The 16,564-nt window shown below is 29.3% G+C and overlaps 1 protein-coding gene across 7 annotated transcripts in view; it reads right to left on the bottom strand.

Moving 5' to 3' along the window:
- Positions 1-8,389: 8,389 nt before the first annotated feature.
- Positions 8,390-16,564, bottom strand: part of LOC129963765 (zinc finger protein 236-like) — a 53,673-nt gene continuing 45,498 nt past the window's right edge. For 6 of the 7 annotated variants that reach the window (XM_056078306.1, XM_056078308.1, XM_056078305.1 and 3 more), the window contains one exon: positions 8,390-13,720. In XM_056078306.1, the coding sequence (XP_055934281.1) occupies positions 11,054-13,720 (2,667 nt within the window). In that variant the 3' untranslated portion in view covers positions 8,390-11,053. The remainder of the gene's footprint in view (positions 13,721-16,564) is intronic. The other variant, XM_056078312.1, reaches the window with a different exon arrangement.

Raw genomic sequence — 16,564 nt, 5'->3', positions numbered from 1 at the left:
CATGGTTTTCAGGGAATTTATATGATTTAAATATGACAAAAGCGATAACATTAAATCAGCAATCTATATATTTAAAATAACGAGGAAAGAAGGTTAACCAGTCACTCAGCCTCAACTGTTGGTTCGATTTCGTCAATTTCTATTTCACATAAAAGTTCATGATCCTTAGATAAGTCACCAATGATCACCTGTCCCCGCCACCTCATTTCGAAAATGATTGCAAAAAGTTATAACTCCCCAGACCGATTACGCCAGTTAACTTCGCCACTTTGTAAGCATAGCTATTCAACTCTATGTTTATTGTGCAAGAATCTTTTAAAATGTTATTTTCATTTATTGTGGTAAAATACATTTGACCAAAGTTAGCTGATATGGCAAAATTAGTATAATTAATAAGGTGGGTGAACAGCTAGTGGCTGAAAGTGGCTAGCATCTTTTAAGCTAAAAACATAAACAATAGATAAACATCTTTTATTTATCTATTGAAAGGGATTAATTTTGACTAGTAATCATTACATCAATCCTTGAATTCGTGTGCTATTGTGCGGTTTTACTTTTTCACTAGAATCAATGTTGTCAGAAATGAGGGAATTTTATCTGTCTATAAGTCGGCGCTCAAACAGGCATATAGTCAACCTAGCCAGATGAAATTTAATGTGTGGTCTTTACATCAAATATATAGATTAGGGATCCACGATTTTTGAATGACAAATAATTTTGCTATTGTTATTTTTAAATATTTGTTTCAAATATCTGTTATTTCAATCATTTTATTAATTAACAATTATTAATTAGTATTAAATATAAAATTTATTAATTTTAATTAATATTTAATTTACTAATTTGAGTAACATGTGATTGAATTAATTTATCTATTTCAGCTTACTTTTAAAATCTGATTTTTTTCAAAACTATTTATTTTATTTATGAATTTATGTATTTATTTATTTTATTTATTATTTATGTATTTATTTATTTTATTTATTATTTATGTATTTATTTATTTTATTTATTATTGATGTATTTATTTTATTTATGTACACCATTTTCTGAAAAAGTAGAATTATAAATATGTGGTATTTTTTAAAATGGTAACTTTAGTTCTATATTCTACTAATAGATGGCACCAGTTACTAAACAGAATGCATGCAGCAATCGGAAAGTCATGTCACAAGCAGTTAAAAGCAATCTGTATGGGATAGTGCATTTTCAAATGCGAATATCGGAAAGTCAAGGTCGCTACCATTAACCAGAGGGGTGACTTCGCACAGCTCCGATAAATTTCAGTGATATGCAATTCAATGATACGATAATTCCAAGAATAACCGGTCAGTTCACTTTTCAACGCATTCACAGATTTCTCTTTTTCCCTTTATTCGCGTTAAGGGGATGGGACCCTCAGGATACTTTTTTATTACATTGAATTGTAAAATTATTTCTTGAAATTAGGAAGAAATATTTAATTCCTGAAACAAACAAAAAATATGTATATATTTGTATAATTTTTATATGGAGAGAATTCATTTCTTGTTTAGCTATTAAAATTATCTGTATCTGTATTATTAGTATCTGTTATCCGTATCTGTTTTTTTTTTGTGTGTGTGTGTGTGTGTGTCTGTGTGTGCATTTTTAAGAATAAGTAGAACTGATTTATTTCATAGTACCGAAAAAATAGTATTGTTAGAATATTTTATAGCCATTAAAGCAAATCAGGATAAACATAAAAAATGAGATTAGAATAAAACACAAAACGATATCACCAACGGTACTTAAAACCAGATGTGCGAATCTCCTTCAAATTTTTTTCCTCAAAAATGTATGGCTTATTTATTATGTATGCAACTTTTTAACGATAAAAATAAAGTTATTTTAAATTCACTATGATTGATAAATTTTCTTTATAATTAAAAGATAACTTTTTTAAGGCACAAAAATTCATCGAAAAATAATTTTAAATGTATTACTCAAAAAGGGTGATATAAAATACAAATCGATAATTTTTTTACGTGTCCTATGTACGTAATTCGTAACATTGTGAAGAGAAAACTGCTTTATTTATCAATATTTTCTTATAGTTTTTTTATAAGAATACCAATTTTATTTTCATTTTTTACAGACAATTGATATTTAAGAGATATTTAATTTAAGTTAATTTACTTTTTTTTTCCACAAAAAAGTTGTATACTTTGAAATAAATTTTAAATGTAAATAGTGCCTTGTCACTTTAACGCAAAAGGTTTTCTGCATTTTTTAAACAATTAATTATAGATGATTAATATAAAAAAATATTATAAATATATTAAATATATAAGATCATTTTAAAATTTTCATGTATATCTAATTTTTTCATTTCCTAATTGGGGAAATGAAAGGATTTTACATAATTTTGTCCTCTTACATATACAGAAAAATAATTTTAATAACTCTTAAGTTAATGGAAAATTCATTTAAAAAATGCCTTTTATTTTGAAGAAAGTATTTTTATTTGAAGTGGTTGCATAATAATTTCAGAAATGCATTAAAGAAAAATATTCAAAATTGCATTTACAATTGATTTTAACTGTATTTAACAATTATTACATTTCTCTAAAATATAGTGATAATAAAAAATAGTAAAATGTAGAATTCGTGAAAAATTGTTAAAAAAAACTGAGAGTGACAAAAATTGTAGCTTATTATAATCTTTTAACTTATGTAATATATAAGCTAAATGATTACGGGAGAAAATCGAAATAATCAGTATTAATAAGAATAAACATATAAAGAAAAAAGAAAGACCTTTTAAAAAATTTTTCCAGCAGAAATTAGAAATTCTTTATATTTTATACATACAAATACTCAAAAAGAACTGCCTTACGGCAACCGTGATAAAATTTGTAAGAAAGTTGCAATTCTTGATTGAATTTAGAGTTTTCTTTTATTGATAAAGTTTCATGTCCCTAGTCCCTGTCTTCCGTTCCCCGTGTTCTCGGCACCGGAAGAATGGCATAAATAACCGACACCCCATAAAGAACATGAACAAAATCTCTAATAATATTTTTATTTTGGATAATTTAAAAAATTTAAAAATATGATATCTATATTTAAAGCAATTAAATTATCAGAAATATTTACGAATAAAAAAATGCTTCATTTATATATTAGCCACCTTTGGCGAGCAATAGGTTCGCTGAGATTAATAGCTACTCAAAATATTATTTTAATATTTTATTTATTCTAATATTTTGTGAATTTTTTCTTAATGGCTTTCTCAATAATGCAGTTTAAAAATTCTAGTTTTGATAAATGCACAGCTCATATTATTTTTAGATTCTTTACACGGTCTGTTAATATGTTGTACATTTCTCTAAATTTTATCCATACTTTTATACATCCAAATATATCACATGAAAGAGCAATAGTGTTTAAAAGTGGGTGAATTTCAAAATTTTACTATTGCTTGATTCTGATGGGAAACCTTATTTATAAATACAACAAAATTTCAAAAATTTTATCAAAGGGATGTCTTACACTAAAACTTATTCATCATGGAAAAATAAATTAAATATCCATGTAGTGGTCAACATCATTGAAAAAAAAAAGCAAGAATGAAACATCTATATCAACATAAAAAACTATTTTAATTCAACCATAAAATAAATTGTTGTAAATTATGCTTAAAATCGTTTTTAAATCAATTAAAACTAAGAAGGGAAAAAAGAAACATGCTGCCAAAAATTAGTATAACTAAAATCACTTATTTCTGAATTTTACGATGATTTTTGTGAAAATTACCACATACAAATGCCAAAGTTCTGCTCAATTCTTAAATAATTAAGACTGTAGCAATTTTTTTTTTAAATTCGTCCAGAGATGCGCATTTCTATCCTCTAAAGTACATATGTGTGAAGTTTGGCAGCTCCAGGTCAAATGGTCTGACCTGTGGTACGCCAGTGCACATAGATTCACACAAATTAATCTTTATTATTAATAGAGATAGTTAAACGATCATTTTAGATATCTCAATTTCTTTTTCAATTTGTTTGATTACAATTTAAGACAAATAACCTTAATACTTAGCTATGTTTATACATATCAAATTACATTAAAATTTTTATAGGAATTCGAAATCCTTAAATCGTAAAGGGATTGAAAAACTAAATATGGCAACAAAAAAAAAAGTTTTTTTTTTTTTTTTTTTTTTTTTTTTTTCTATGGAAAGTTTATGAAAAGCTTTTCTGTTATGATGTGTTTGTAAACATAAAGTTTCAGAAATTTGATTATTCCTAAAATTTATAAACAATTTTATACCAACAGGAAATATATTCAATAACGACATTGAATTAATAAATATATTAATAAATACTATTAAAATTATCATTAAATATTATTAACTATAAATTTATAAAAAATATTATAGGCATTATTATAATTAATAAGTATTATTGATAACTAATTATAGCCATAATAAATCCATTAAATTAATTTCCTTATTACAAAGAGAAAATCCAACTCATATAACAAAAATATCATACAGATATGGAGTTATAGAAAGTTTATAAACTTCGAACCCGTTATTGCAAGTCTCTTACCTCTTACGAGTTATCATTCTATTTACTTAATTCGTTTCTATTGATATTCATTTTACTGATTGTTCTGATTGAGATTTAAAATTATTACATATTTCTTCGTCACTTTTGTATTTAAAAAAGTAGTAATAAAGCATATTGCACTAAATTGGAGTGTTGGAAAGGATTAGGTACAGGTTAAATAATAATTAAAAAAAAAAAAATTGAAATTTCGAATTCTGTGGAACACGTCATTTTATTTAAAGACTAATTGAAGTAGTCCATTTAACAAATCGATTGAAAAATAATACATATTATATGTCTCGAATAACATCTTTAGCAGCAAATTAAAAAAGAAAAATATTATTTTTATTCAAAAGTCTCTAGATCAAAATAAATATCTCAAAAATAAGAGGCGCAGAAAGAAATATTGTATATTTGTAATACTTTTAAAATATTGTATGATGAATGTAGAGGAATTTTTTTCTTGTAATATTCATTGTGGCAGCATATTTTCTCCTATTATTTTCTATCTCTTACACTTTTAGTATTTTTCCTTTTACACCAAATTGTTGATTATATATATATATACTGATATTTTAAAATCTAATTTAAACTTATTTAATTACCTATCTTAATTTAACCCATATTTTAATTCTAAAAGGTGCCCTTATTTCCTGATCCATTTTCACCTCTTTTATTTAATGAATTCAACCCGAGCTCTGTAAAACTGCTTTAATCAGCATTTTCACACGCTCCGAGCGAAGGGATGAAAATCATTCAACCGAAACAAATTCTTTTAAAAGATACCTATTTCCCCCTTACCTAAATCGACACATGTAAAAAAATCCCTATTGGAATTTCATGCTATATAATCATCGATACAAGATTTCTGTCTCTCTTTTGTCATTTCGCTCTTGTGTTGTGATGTAGATTTACGTATCTCGTCGCTTCTTGCTTGTATATAAATTATGTGACCCGGGATGGAATAAAGCGAAGTTAAAAATTCAAACTGTCTTCTCTTTCTTCGGCCACGAAACTGCTTCAAGAATATATTGTGTTTACATATATACATATTCATATTGGCTTTAAAAAATTGAATAACACTTAAGAGAAGAGAACACAACTCGCTGATAACACCACATGAAAATAGCTATAACAAAACTGATGTGTTCTTTCTTTTTTTTCTTTTTTTTGTCATTATTCATCCTTATTCTTATTTGGTTTGTAAAATTTCATTGTGGAGAAATTTTTCTACTAATATTCTAAATTTCTCAGAATAAATATTCTAATTTGCGCATAATCAATACGTTTAACATATTCCAGTTTGAACGAGTAATATTCTTAATCTAAAAGCATTTTTTTATTGTTTCTTATCTTTTTATAACATTCTTAAATTATTCTTTATTCAAAATGTGAATGTCAAAAGAAAGAAATATTCTAATTAAAATATTAATCATATCTAAAATTTATTTTGAATTAAAACAAACATCCAGAGGTTTCTTTTCTATGAGCACATTACGTCTCAATTACTTTATAATATTGCTTGATTTCAGATAAAAATATTATTTCTTATTTATGACACAAATTAAACGGTGCTTGCAGCATTTCTATTTTTTTAATTATTATTTTCTACTTTTTGTTCAAATGTATAAATCTTAATTCATGGAATGAAAAAATTAGTATTTCCCAAATAAATTTCTAGATGGCACCACCTCTGTGAAATAAGCTTTTAGCTAAATTAATATATTAATTAGAGTTGCAAAAACATGGAAGACCTATGATAATTAAATACTGCAAAATCATTAAAATATTTTATTGCCACCAGGAACTAATAACTGCACAAAGTATCAGAACTACAAGACATGAAGGAGCGAAAAATCGATTACAAAATTCCATTTTTACAAAATAAAACTTTCGAAGTAAAATCATTTAATCAGAACAAATTATTCAATACTTTAATGGCAACATAAAAATTTTTTGAGAAATTTGCTATAATAGTTCCTTCTTTTTGACTTTTAGATAGATTTATGAATATATATATATATATATATATACAATTTTAAAATCATATCTGGTGTTTAAATTATAATTGAAATTTAATTGGAAAATAATTTTTTTCTCGAAACTGATGTCAAATAAAAAATTATTTTATTTTTTCTTACCGACTGATACTGGAATTATTTTCAGTCATTGTGCTTTAATTAATCAATTCTTTAGCTTTTGTGAATTTCGACTCACTCATCCTTTAACCACCTGCAGTGATAGAAGATTCCCAGGTGCGCATTCCAAAACAGTTCACTGTAATTCGCAGCGAGGCCACACAAAGCCTCTGATAACTCAACAGAAATCGGAAAAAGATTTAATGGATTAATTTTCGCCTTAAAATTGTGCTCTGGCGAACATGGGTCACGAACTTCAGTTTTACTGCTGTGATAAATTGTCTGCCGACGTGTACAACACGTCGTTGGCGATTTTGTGACAAAAACATTTTGACGTGGGATACGTTTCTCCAGTGCAAGTGATAAACATTACTAGAAAATTGTTTCCTGTCTTTGACTTTACTTATTACGATGTTATTGCAAGTCTGATTATTCTCTTTTAATGGAAATTGTGATGTCATTTTTAATTCTAAGGTAAATAAATATCTTCTTTTCCTTTCCATGTGTTTAGCGTTGCATGCCCACATCTGATTTTTACGCCATAAAATCTTGAATTCGGAATATGCTTTACCGAAATACAGTGTATAATTTAAATGCATTGAAAAGAGAAAATTATTAAATTTTTAGCAAAACAGTGCACAAATATAGGACTACAGAACTGTCAAATGCTTTGGGTTCACTGTGCTTATGAGACGCTGACTTAAGGTATTATTATCTCATACTGCCAGTGACACTACTATTGTCTTATCCTCTGAATGCTAAATTCTGAAGATGTTCTCTCTGATATGAGTGCTCGAAATATCTAATTTTAAATGAGCTGTAGAATGCTATTAAAATGTAAATAAATATTGAACTATGTCTTTATTTCATTTAAATTATAAGATTCTACAAAATCAATTATTATAATAGATTAAGCAAATGAAAAAAATTAAATATTTTTTTAATTAATGGTAAAAATGTAATATTATGAGATGACTCCATCTAAACCATTACCTATGAGGAGTGCAAACTATCTAGTTACACCACTACAATACGCATTCAAATTGTAATTACAGTTGACATTATCAGAAATTAATTAACATCATAACATTTTTTGCAAAAATCAAAAAAGAAATTTTACAATGATTCCGCAGTTGTTAGTTTCTTTTATTTCAATAAATTAATAATGACATATTCGTCATTCTTTGTTTGTTAACTGTTAAAAAATTAGTATGGATAGCAAACTTTGATATTTAAACTAATAGCATGAACTCATTTTAAGTGTCCCCTTCTTTTTCGTAAGAAAAAAGTGGGGTAAGAAACTAGAGAAAGGCCTTTTTTTTCTAAAGGGCTTAACCGAATGCTTAATACTTATCTGTAAACTCCGCATTTTCAAGTGAGCTTAGATTCCATTTTCCTGCGAATTGTAAGAACCTCCCCCCCCCGTTTTAAATTTTGGAAATCTTTTAAACTTTTTCTTAAATTTAGAAATAATATTGTTGAAGTATTCTCATCGACAGTTCAATCCTAATTGAATTTAGTTTGTATAAAAGATTAATATCTTCAGTTTATAAAAAAATAATCTAATCGCCTTTTTCATCATTCGAAATATTAATTAAGTATTGCATATAGCAAGCATACAAACTTGACTAGCGAATTGAAATTCACTGATTTAAATTTTTAAAAAATGGCAAAAGAATGTCTTTTTACATTTTAATAATGAAAATTTTTGGTTACATAAACATGAGGACATATAGGCAATTACATAAAGTCAGAATGATCACAATGAAGAAATTTCACAAATGTTTTAAATATACAACAAAATGCCTTTTTTACAGTCGAATTCCCAGCAAAAAAAAATACACAAAAACATTCCTGATTACATGGAACTGAGATCATAATTACGCAGTCACATTTATAGTCACAAGAACATATCATTGCAAATAAATTTCTGATTCATTTATTATAATCGTTTTTTAACAGCTGAATTTGTCTTAGTAAAGCAAAATGCAGAGAAATAGGTTCATTCCCTTCGCCATATAATACGGTAAATGTAATAAATTAGTGAAAAAGTAGAATTATCTCCCATTATTCGTACTTACCACTGAACTTGGTAAATACGATAAATTATTGAATATTTATCCAATTTTCCGGTTAGTTTGTAAAATTTCCAGCCCGTAATAGGGAATGTAATAAGAGTTCATCCTTTTATTGCTCATTTTGTATTTTTCAATGCCTTTTACGACATGTATTATATAATTTAAGTTTCATTATAATTTATTACTTTATTATGATTATAATTTATTACCTCATATATGCATTCTAAGATATCTAATGAAAGTGAAGTACAAAAGCGCCATTTTAATTTTTTAAATTGAAATATCATTGTAAGTTTTAATAGCCACCATGACGTTCTTCTCATTCTTAATAACGAAATTTTTAGTGTTATTTAAAATATTCATTTTTCTTTGGAATGAATACCTCGCTACTCCCCAAAATAATCCGAATTTATTACATTTCCCATTACAAGTTGGGGATTTTATAAACTAATCGGTAAATTGGATAAATATTCAATACTTTATCACCTTTTGCTAGTGGTGGTCCTCAATATTCACGAGTAATTATGTATAGTCACCGAATTAGTCACATTTACCAACCATATATCAATTTAGTTTTTTAATACAACAAAGGACGTTCACATCAAAAGATGACTAGATATATTTGATAAAATATATATGTAATATTAAACGTTTAATGAAATAGTATGTATATTATATACATAATTTCTGTCCATTTCCAGTTTAATCCGAAAATGTAAAAATGAGCTATATGAAAGAAAATACAAACAGTAACTTGAAGTTGGATGCAGTTACGACAAGATGCCACAAGTGCGACGGATTTCCTAACTGTAGTGTATTGATTGTGAAAATGTTAACTTACAAACTGATTGTATGGATGATGTAAGACCTGCAATTTCTGTACAAAAATTATATACACTTTGCCTAAAATAAATTTCTTATTTATTAATTAAAAAAAATGCAAACAATCTAAATTTAGGTGAGCTGCTTTTCCTTTTCCGGAAAATAATTTTTGGGACGTGCTACACGTGGAAGGTAGAAAAAATTTCTCATAATAATTCACAAAAATGATTTTATTTATTCTTTTAGCTAAGACATGGATGTGCTTCTTGAATATAAAACTTCGAAAATGGAAAAAAAAACCCTTAGAAAGTATAACATTTTAAACAAAAGATGTTTGTATAAATATTCTTAAAACTTCCATGTTTGTCAGTCTCATAGTCATAGTTTGTCTATCTCAATCTATGTTGTCATAAGTTTTACTCATTTACCCATTTTACATCTCCAACAGTCTTTGATATAATCCTGAATATTTATGCAAATAAATAATGCATATATCATACTCAGAAAAATAAAAGCCAATTTTCAACAAAAAAAGATTTTTTTTTATATCCTTAATTAACAGATGAGACATTACTGAATGTCATTTTCAATGAACCTTCACCTTGAGGGTTACTATTTTATAGATAAATATTAACATATTTGCACATTGTGGAAATGTGCATTTACCATATGTGCAAATTATTATATGCATAGATAAGAATACTTGTTGATAACCAATTCTAGCATTGTCGTTCAATTGAATATCTGAGATTTTAAATGACATATCGTAACTAGGTGTTTCAAGCAAAAATTTGATATCAATTTGTAGTTCTGGAGTAAGTTAAAAAAAAAAAGAAACTTTTGATTTCATAAATGACGAATTGAGGAAGGCTACATAACTAATGCAAAGGTAATTAGAAGTATGGAAAAATCGTAAATAAATATCAATTCGCTGATAAATGAAGATAAAAGGATGCCTTTTGCATAAAAAAAGGTTTGGAAATGAAACTGGAATTTTTTGCTACAAAACCATAATTTATTTATTACTATTCAAACCACCAGAAGGTCCATAGCTGCCAGAGTATTACGTCACGTAGTACAGAATTTTCTCATAGAATGAAGTAATATTTCTGTTGTGTTCCTCGTAACAGCAGAAATGGTCTTTCCTTCTCTGATATCTGAATTACCGAATATTTGTAAGTTGTTTTTATAAATAGAATCTTAATTGATACTAAAGCTATAGAACTATATGGTAGTTTGAAATATAAATGCTGCTATTAATAAACTCTTTTTAAGACAAAAAAAAATCCTGATTCTTTTCCATTCTTTTTGAGCAAACGGCGCTTTTCTACCTTCATTCATTTATGAATCATTGAGTTTCAAAATTTCACAGGACTTCTGAATCACTCAATGCTATAAATATCATTGTCCAAAAACATGAAAATGTGTTCAAATTTAATGAGTATTATTGTCTCAGTTTCGAAACTCGTTCCTTCTTCCAGCGAACTTTTTCATCAGGCACTTCCAAAGTGTTGTTGTGTTCAAGGTAATGCAACTCTTTTATGTGGCTTTTCACATGCTCATTGCTTGAAAACTGCGAAGAACAATAACGACATATCAGATCTGTGTCTTTGGAAGATTCTGCTGTTTCGACTAGTCTTGCGTTGAAATTGTGGTCTTGAAATGATTTAGACATATCACCAGCTGATAAATTATTTCCAGGATTTGGTGCAGGACTTCCACTAACGGATCCATCATCAATGAGGCGATCCATTGAAGCAGTGGCGACTCTTTGGGATACACTGATAGGACTGCACGCCGTTTCTGTTGGTGATCGAGGCACGACCCGTGGTTGCTTTTTCCTTTGATTCCATGAGGGAAACGAAGAATCAATGCTCTGCAAATCAGAAGAAGACAATTTCCTATTAATATGGGAAATAAATGAATATACTGTTGATGTGCATGGATGGGTAATTTGAATTACTTGATTCACCGTTGACTGAATTGAAGGAATGCTTGCTAAATCATTTTCAGTGTCACTACCATTACCCCGATCATATGATGCATAGGACTTGCTATTAGTCAAGAGACTACTTCTTGAATTTTTAATATGACTGTCACCATAATGCTTAACAGATGAATTAATTGAGAATTCCCTTAAAAGATCTCTTCTGATTGGATTATGAGAGGGTTCTAAATGAATTATAGATGATTGCTTATGCAGATTTGCTAAATGACGCTGTAAGTTTGAATTTGTTGAGAAAGTTTTTTCGCAATATCTGCATCTAAAATGCTTACTGTTCTGTTTAGGTAGAGCATTCTTTTGTTTTTGAAAATTATTGTTGCTTTTACTGAAATTTCGAGCTGACTGGGAAAGACCATGCGTTTCAGAAACAACCATTTGGCTTTCATTGGCATGTGATGAATCCAAATTACTCTCAAGCAAATCTGGAGAATCGGATGCCTTGAAACTTTTAAGTGAAAGGTCTAAGGGATTTAAACTAAGATCTAAAGGTTTATCTTCGAGAAACTCATTGATTTTTTTTACCGTTGAAGGTTTTCTTGATAACATCGCCAAATCTCTCTCAGTCACCAACGACGAAAATGTTTCAAATGTTAGCAAAGGGTCTTCTTCAATTGAACTACATTCAGCTGTCGTCGAAGAACTTGATCCATCTGCCATCGTCAAATTTTTTCCTGCAGCCATTGGAGGATGTCTTTCTGTAGCCATTGACGGAACTTGTACATCCGCCATTCTGCTACAAGAAAGATCATACAACTCTTCTGCTATACAAACAGCCTCCATAAAGGTGCCGTCCTGACGATTCTCTGAAAGACGGCAAAGACCCTCTGCAGCCTCGATTTCTTTAGATTTGTTGTCCTCATCTTGGTGAGGCGAAATATAAATTGTTTGTCTCATATTTAGTTCTTTTACTCTGTTTTTTTCTTCTGATGTCATTTCATTGGTGAATATTTCTGGGTGTTTATTTTCTATGTGTCGAAAACAATTATTTTTCGTTGACGAACCAATGTCACAAATTGCACAGAAGTATGGTTTCATTTTACATTCGTTGGAGCGTAAATGGTGCTGCAAAGCCTGTTCGTTATCAAAAACACTAGGACAGTATTTGCAAGTGAATGTTTCGTCATCTGAAGAATTAGTATTTTCTTTTAAAAATACAAGTCGTTCAGAAATGGATTCACGGTCCTGAAGACCATGTTTATCTCTTACGTGTCTCTGTCCGTTAGCTTTATTAGTGAAAGTCAAGCTACAGAATCCACATTGGAATTTTCCATTTCTTTTATGTATTTGACTGTGCCTCTTTAGGCTATTTTTATCTTTAGCTGTATATTTACAGTTTTGACAGGAATATGATTGTTGCAAACTGTGTTTTATAATTTGTTCTGCTGAAGATACATCTATTTCTGTCTGATTTTCTGCAGCTATTTTCGGCTGGACATTTGAAATGATGTCAGTTATACCGGCCAAATCTTGAACATCAGTTGGGGCACTATTAGGCAAGCAATCAGAGTTGAATTGAACAGAGCTTCTGCTTGTGTTACTACTTCCAATATCAATGTTCTTTTTCGCTTTTTTCCTCCGTACATTGCCATTTGTTTGTGTTGTAACTCGAGGGATCTTAGCAATTTTGCCTTCCTCGCAAATAATTGGCCTTTTTCTCTTTTCCGGAAGCTTTACAAACTTTCCTTTATTTACTTTTGATTGCAAAATGGAGGATTTTCTGCGCAATCCTAAAGATTTAAAATAATTCTTTCGGCGATACATTTCTTTCTCATTGCTCATAGTGGATAGAAATTCAGGAGTTTCCTCCTCAAAATCCTCATCTTCTCCTTTGAGAAAGTGCTTCTTATAATGTCTATGCATGTTGCCATTTGTAGTAAAAGTCAGTGGACAAAGACTACATGGATAAGGCCTTTCTTTCGAATGAGTAAGTAAGTGCCTGTCTCTCGAGTTCGATGAATTCAGCACTTTGTTACAAATCGGACATGTTGCTTGGTCTGTACTATAAGTCTTGAGATGTTCCGTCAATTGAGTGCGCCTTTCAAATATCTGGCCACACTTGGGACAACTTATTATCTCTTCTTCAGGATTTTTTTCTTTATCCATTATCTGCAAAAATATAAATATACATATTTATTTATTAAATATTCATATAGTTTTTAATACAAGAATATTTGCCCAAATTTCATTTTAATAAATATAAGAATAATATGTATAATTATTATTTTATACAATGAAAAAAAAACGCATTGGGATGAGTTAAAAGATGGAATCTTTAAAATGAATTTGAAATGTTTTATAAATGAATTTTGATTTAAAACATCTTACCCGAGTGAGTTAGAAATATCTTCGGTGGATTTAATAGTTAATATTAGGATGTCCAGAAAGTTTCTTTCTCATCGCGCTATGAATGGCCTTATCTGGCTCTGCTTGTGTAAACATGCTGGTTTATCTATTAGCCATCTATGTCATCGGTTTCAGTCGTACCAGAGCTCAACTACATCCTAAGCCGGGACAACACCTCCAAAAAGTTCTTTTATCCATTTGGTGGGATGGATTGTAAAGGTGTAATTTTCTAAGAGAACCTTCCCCAAGGCGAAACAGTAAATTCTACGAAATACTGTCATCAACTGGATCAATCGAAAACTGCCATAGCATAAAAGAAAAAGTCAGAATTAATGAACCGACGAGGCGTTGTTTTTCATCATGACAACGCGGGATCAAATATTGCATTAGTCGTAAGAGAGAAGCTCTTACAGTTTTATTGGGATGTTTTACAGTATCCTTCATACTCTGCAGATCTCGCTCCATCTGATTATTACTTCTTTCGGTCTTTAAAATATTCTTTCGTGATAAGCGCTTTAAATCCATAAGCGAAATAAAAGCGCACTTCGAGGGTTATTTCTTGTCTAAAACACAGCAATTTTGGAAAGAAGGCATAATGAGGCTTCCTGAGAGATGGAAGAAGGTAACAGAGCAAAAGGGTTCTTATATAACAAAATAAATAATATCTTAAGCAGTAAATATTGTGTATTCATTTCATATTAGAAAAGAAAAGAAACTTATGGGACACCCTCATGTATTTGTATCCTGGTGCGATTTTTGATGAATTTTAATAGAATTACTTTCACATAACTATAAAGAACTGAAGGATAAAAATATGTAGAAGACTTTTCAGAACTTTTTATGAAGAATTCCTTAGTGAATTCACATGTGAACGCTACGGTAGTGAAATAAAAATTGAATTAGTATTACTTTGTTAGCACTTTGGTTGTCTAGCATTATATCTTTTCTAAGCTTTGCATGTTGTAGCAAACTTGGTGGATAAGGTGTTAGCTAGAAGTTCTTCGGGAGAAGAGAATTCTCGCAAAATAAACTTATTTTTTAAAAATATAGCACATTTTTCAGTAAATGATAAGAAATTTTAATGAACAAGTTAGCAAATTATTCAAATTATTAATTTTTAATTCAATTACTTAAGATATTACTCATATTTAGAAAATAAATACAGAACTACTCTTTTATAAAGCATAACTTTGGGACATCTAAAAATATATCTATTGTTGGGTTATTCGTATAAACTTGACTTTCAAAAAAGAAAACTTCAAAACTTTGCTAAGTTTTCCAGAGTTACTTATAGTTATTTAAGAGATATTGGAGCAACATTAGGATGCTAAATATGATATCTCTTCAAGGAAATTACAAATAGTAAGAAACAAGGAAACTACAAATCTATTCAAAGAAACTATAAACGATATGTATGCTTACCACTAGAATAATGTAGAAGTATTTAGAATTTTACTTGGTAAATAAACTTTCCAGTTAAATTTAGACAGTTTAAAAAAATTATAAGCAAATTTTGAGCATAGAAAGATGGAAATTCTAAGAATTGAAAATAAATATTTAAAGTTCAATTTTTATTTTGAGCCTATTGGACGATCACATACAATAAAATACACATTACAGCCAAAGCCAATTATAAAAACATTTTATACATTTATTTTATAGAGAAATTAAAAAGTAAAAAGCTGTAATATTCATCTATTCTTTGTACTTAAAATGAAGCAAACATTTCTGTAAGATTTTTAATAGGGAGATCTCGACTAGTAATTATTGATTTCTAAATATTGAAATTCGACATACACTATCTACCAATAAGTAATTGGGCACCTGTGAAAATGAGACAAACAAAATTTATTCTTATTCAACGGTCAGTAGAGCCTCCTCATGAGGCAGTTACAGCCTTAATCATACCGAGCATGCTTTCCACAAGTATTTGGATGATAGACTGTGGTGTTTTCTTCCACTCTGCTAGAAGAAGAGATGCAAGTTCTTACTTTGATTTTGGACGGTTGTTGCATTCCTTAATTCGACGATCCAACTCGTCCCAGAGGTTCACTATAGGATTCAAGTGTAGACTCTGGACAGGCCAGTCCAGTCAATTCACCCCATTGTCCTTATATCAATCCATGGTGGATCTCGCAACATGACAAGTGGCGTTGTCTCTTGGATGCTCCCTACAATGCTCCAACCTGTAAAATCGCTAAAGCGTAGGAAACGCATTGCTTTCTAGAATAATGGAGTTGCAGTTGGCGTTGGGCTTACCATAAACTGGGATCGAAGATCTCAATCAATGTCATGAAAAACATCCCAAGACTATAATTGCACCTCCACCAAACTTTACTGTAGGCACAATGCATTCTAACAAAAGGCGTTCTTCATGCACGCACCTAACCTAGACTCTACCATACGACGGATAGAGATTGAACCTTGATTCATCACTCCAGAGAACTTGCTTCTAATCCTCTATGGTCAGATTTCAACGTGCCTTCCATCACCTGAATCGAGCAGCAAGGTTAGATTTTTTAATCAAAAACTTATGGGCAACAGCATAACCATGGGAACCAAGCAAATGTGATTCCTTGCGGATAATATTTATCGAAACAACAGTCC

This window comes from Argiope bruennichi, chromosome 3 (genome assembly GCF_947563725.1).
Source record: "Argiope bruennichi chromosome 3, qqArgBrue1.1, whole genome shotgun sequence".
NCBI classification, from domain to species: Eukaryota; Metazoa; Arthropoda; class Arachnida; order Araneae; family Araneidae; genus Argiope; species Argiope bruennichi.
Note: the sequence above shows the minus strand (reverse complement) of the source record. Positions and strands in the feature narration are given on the sequence as shown.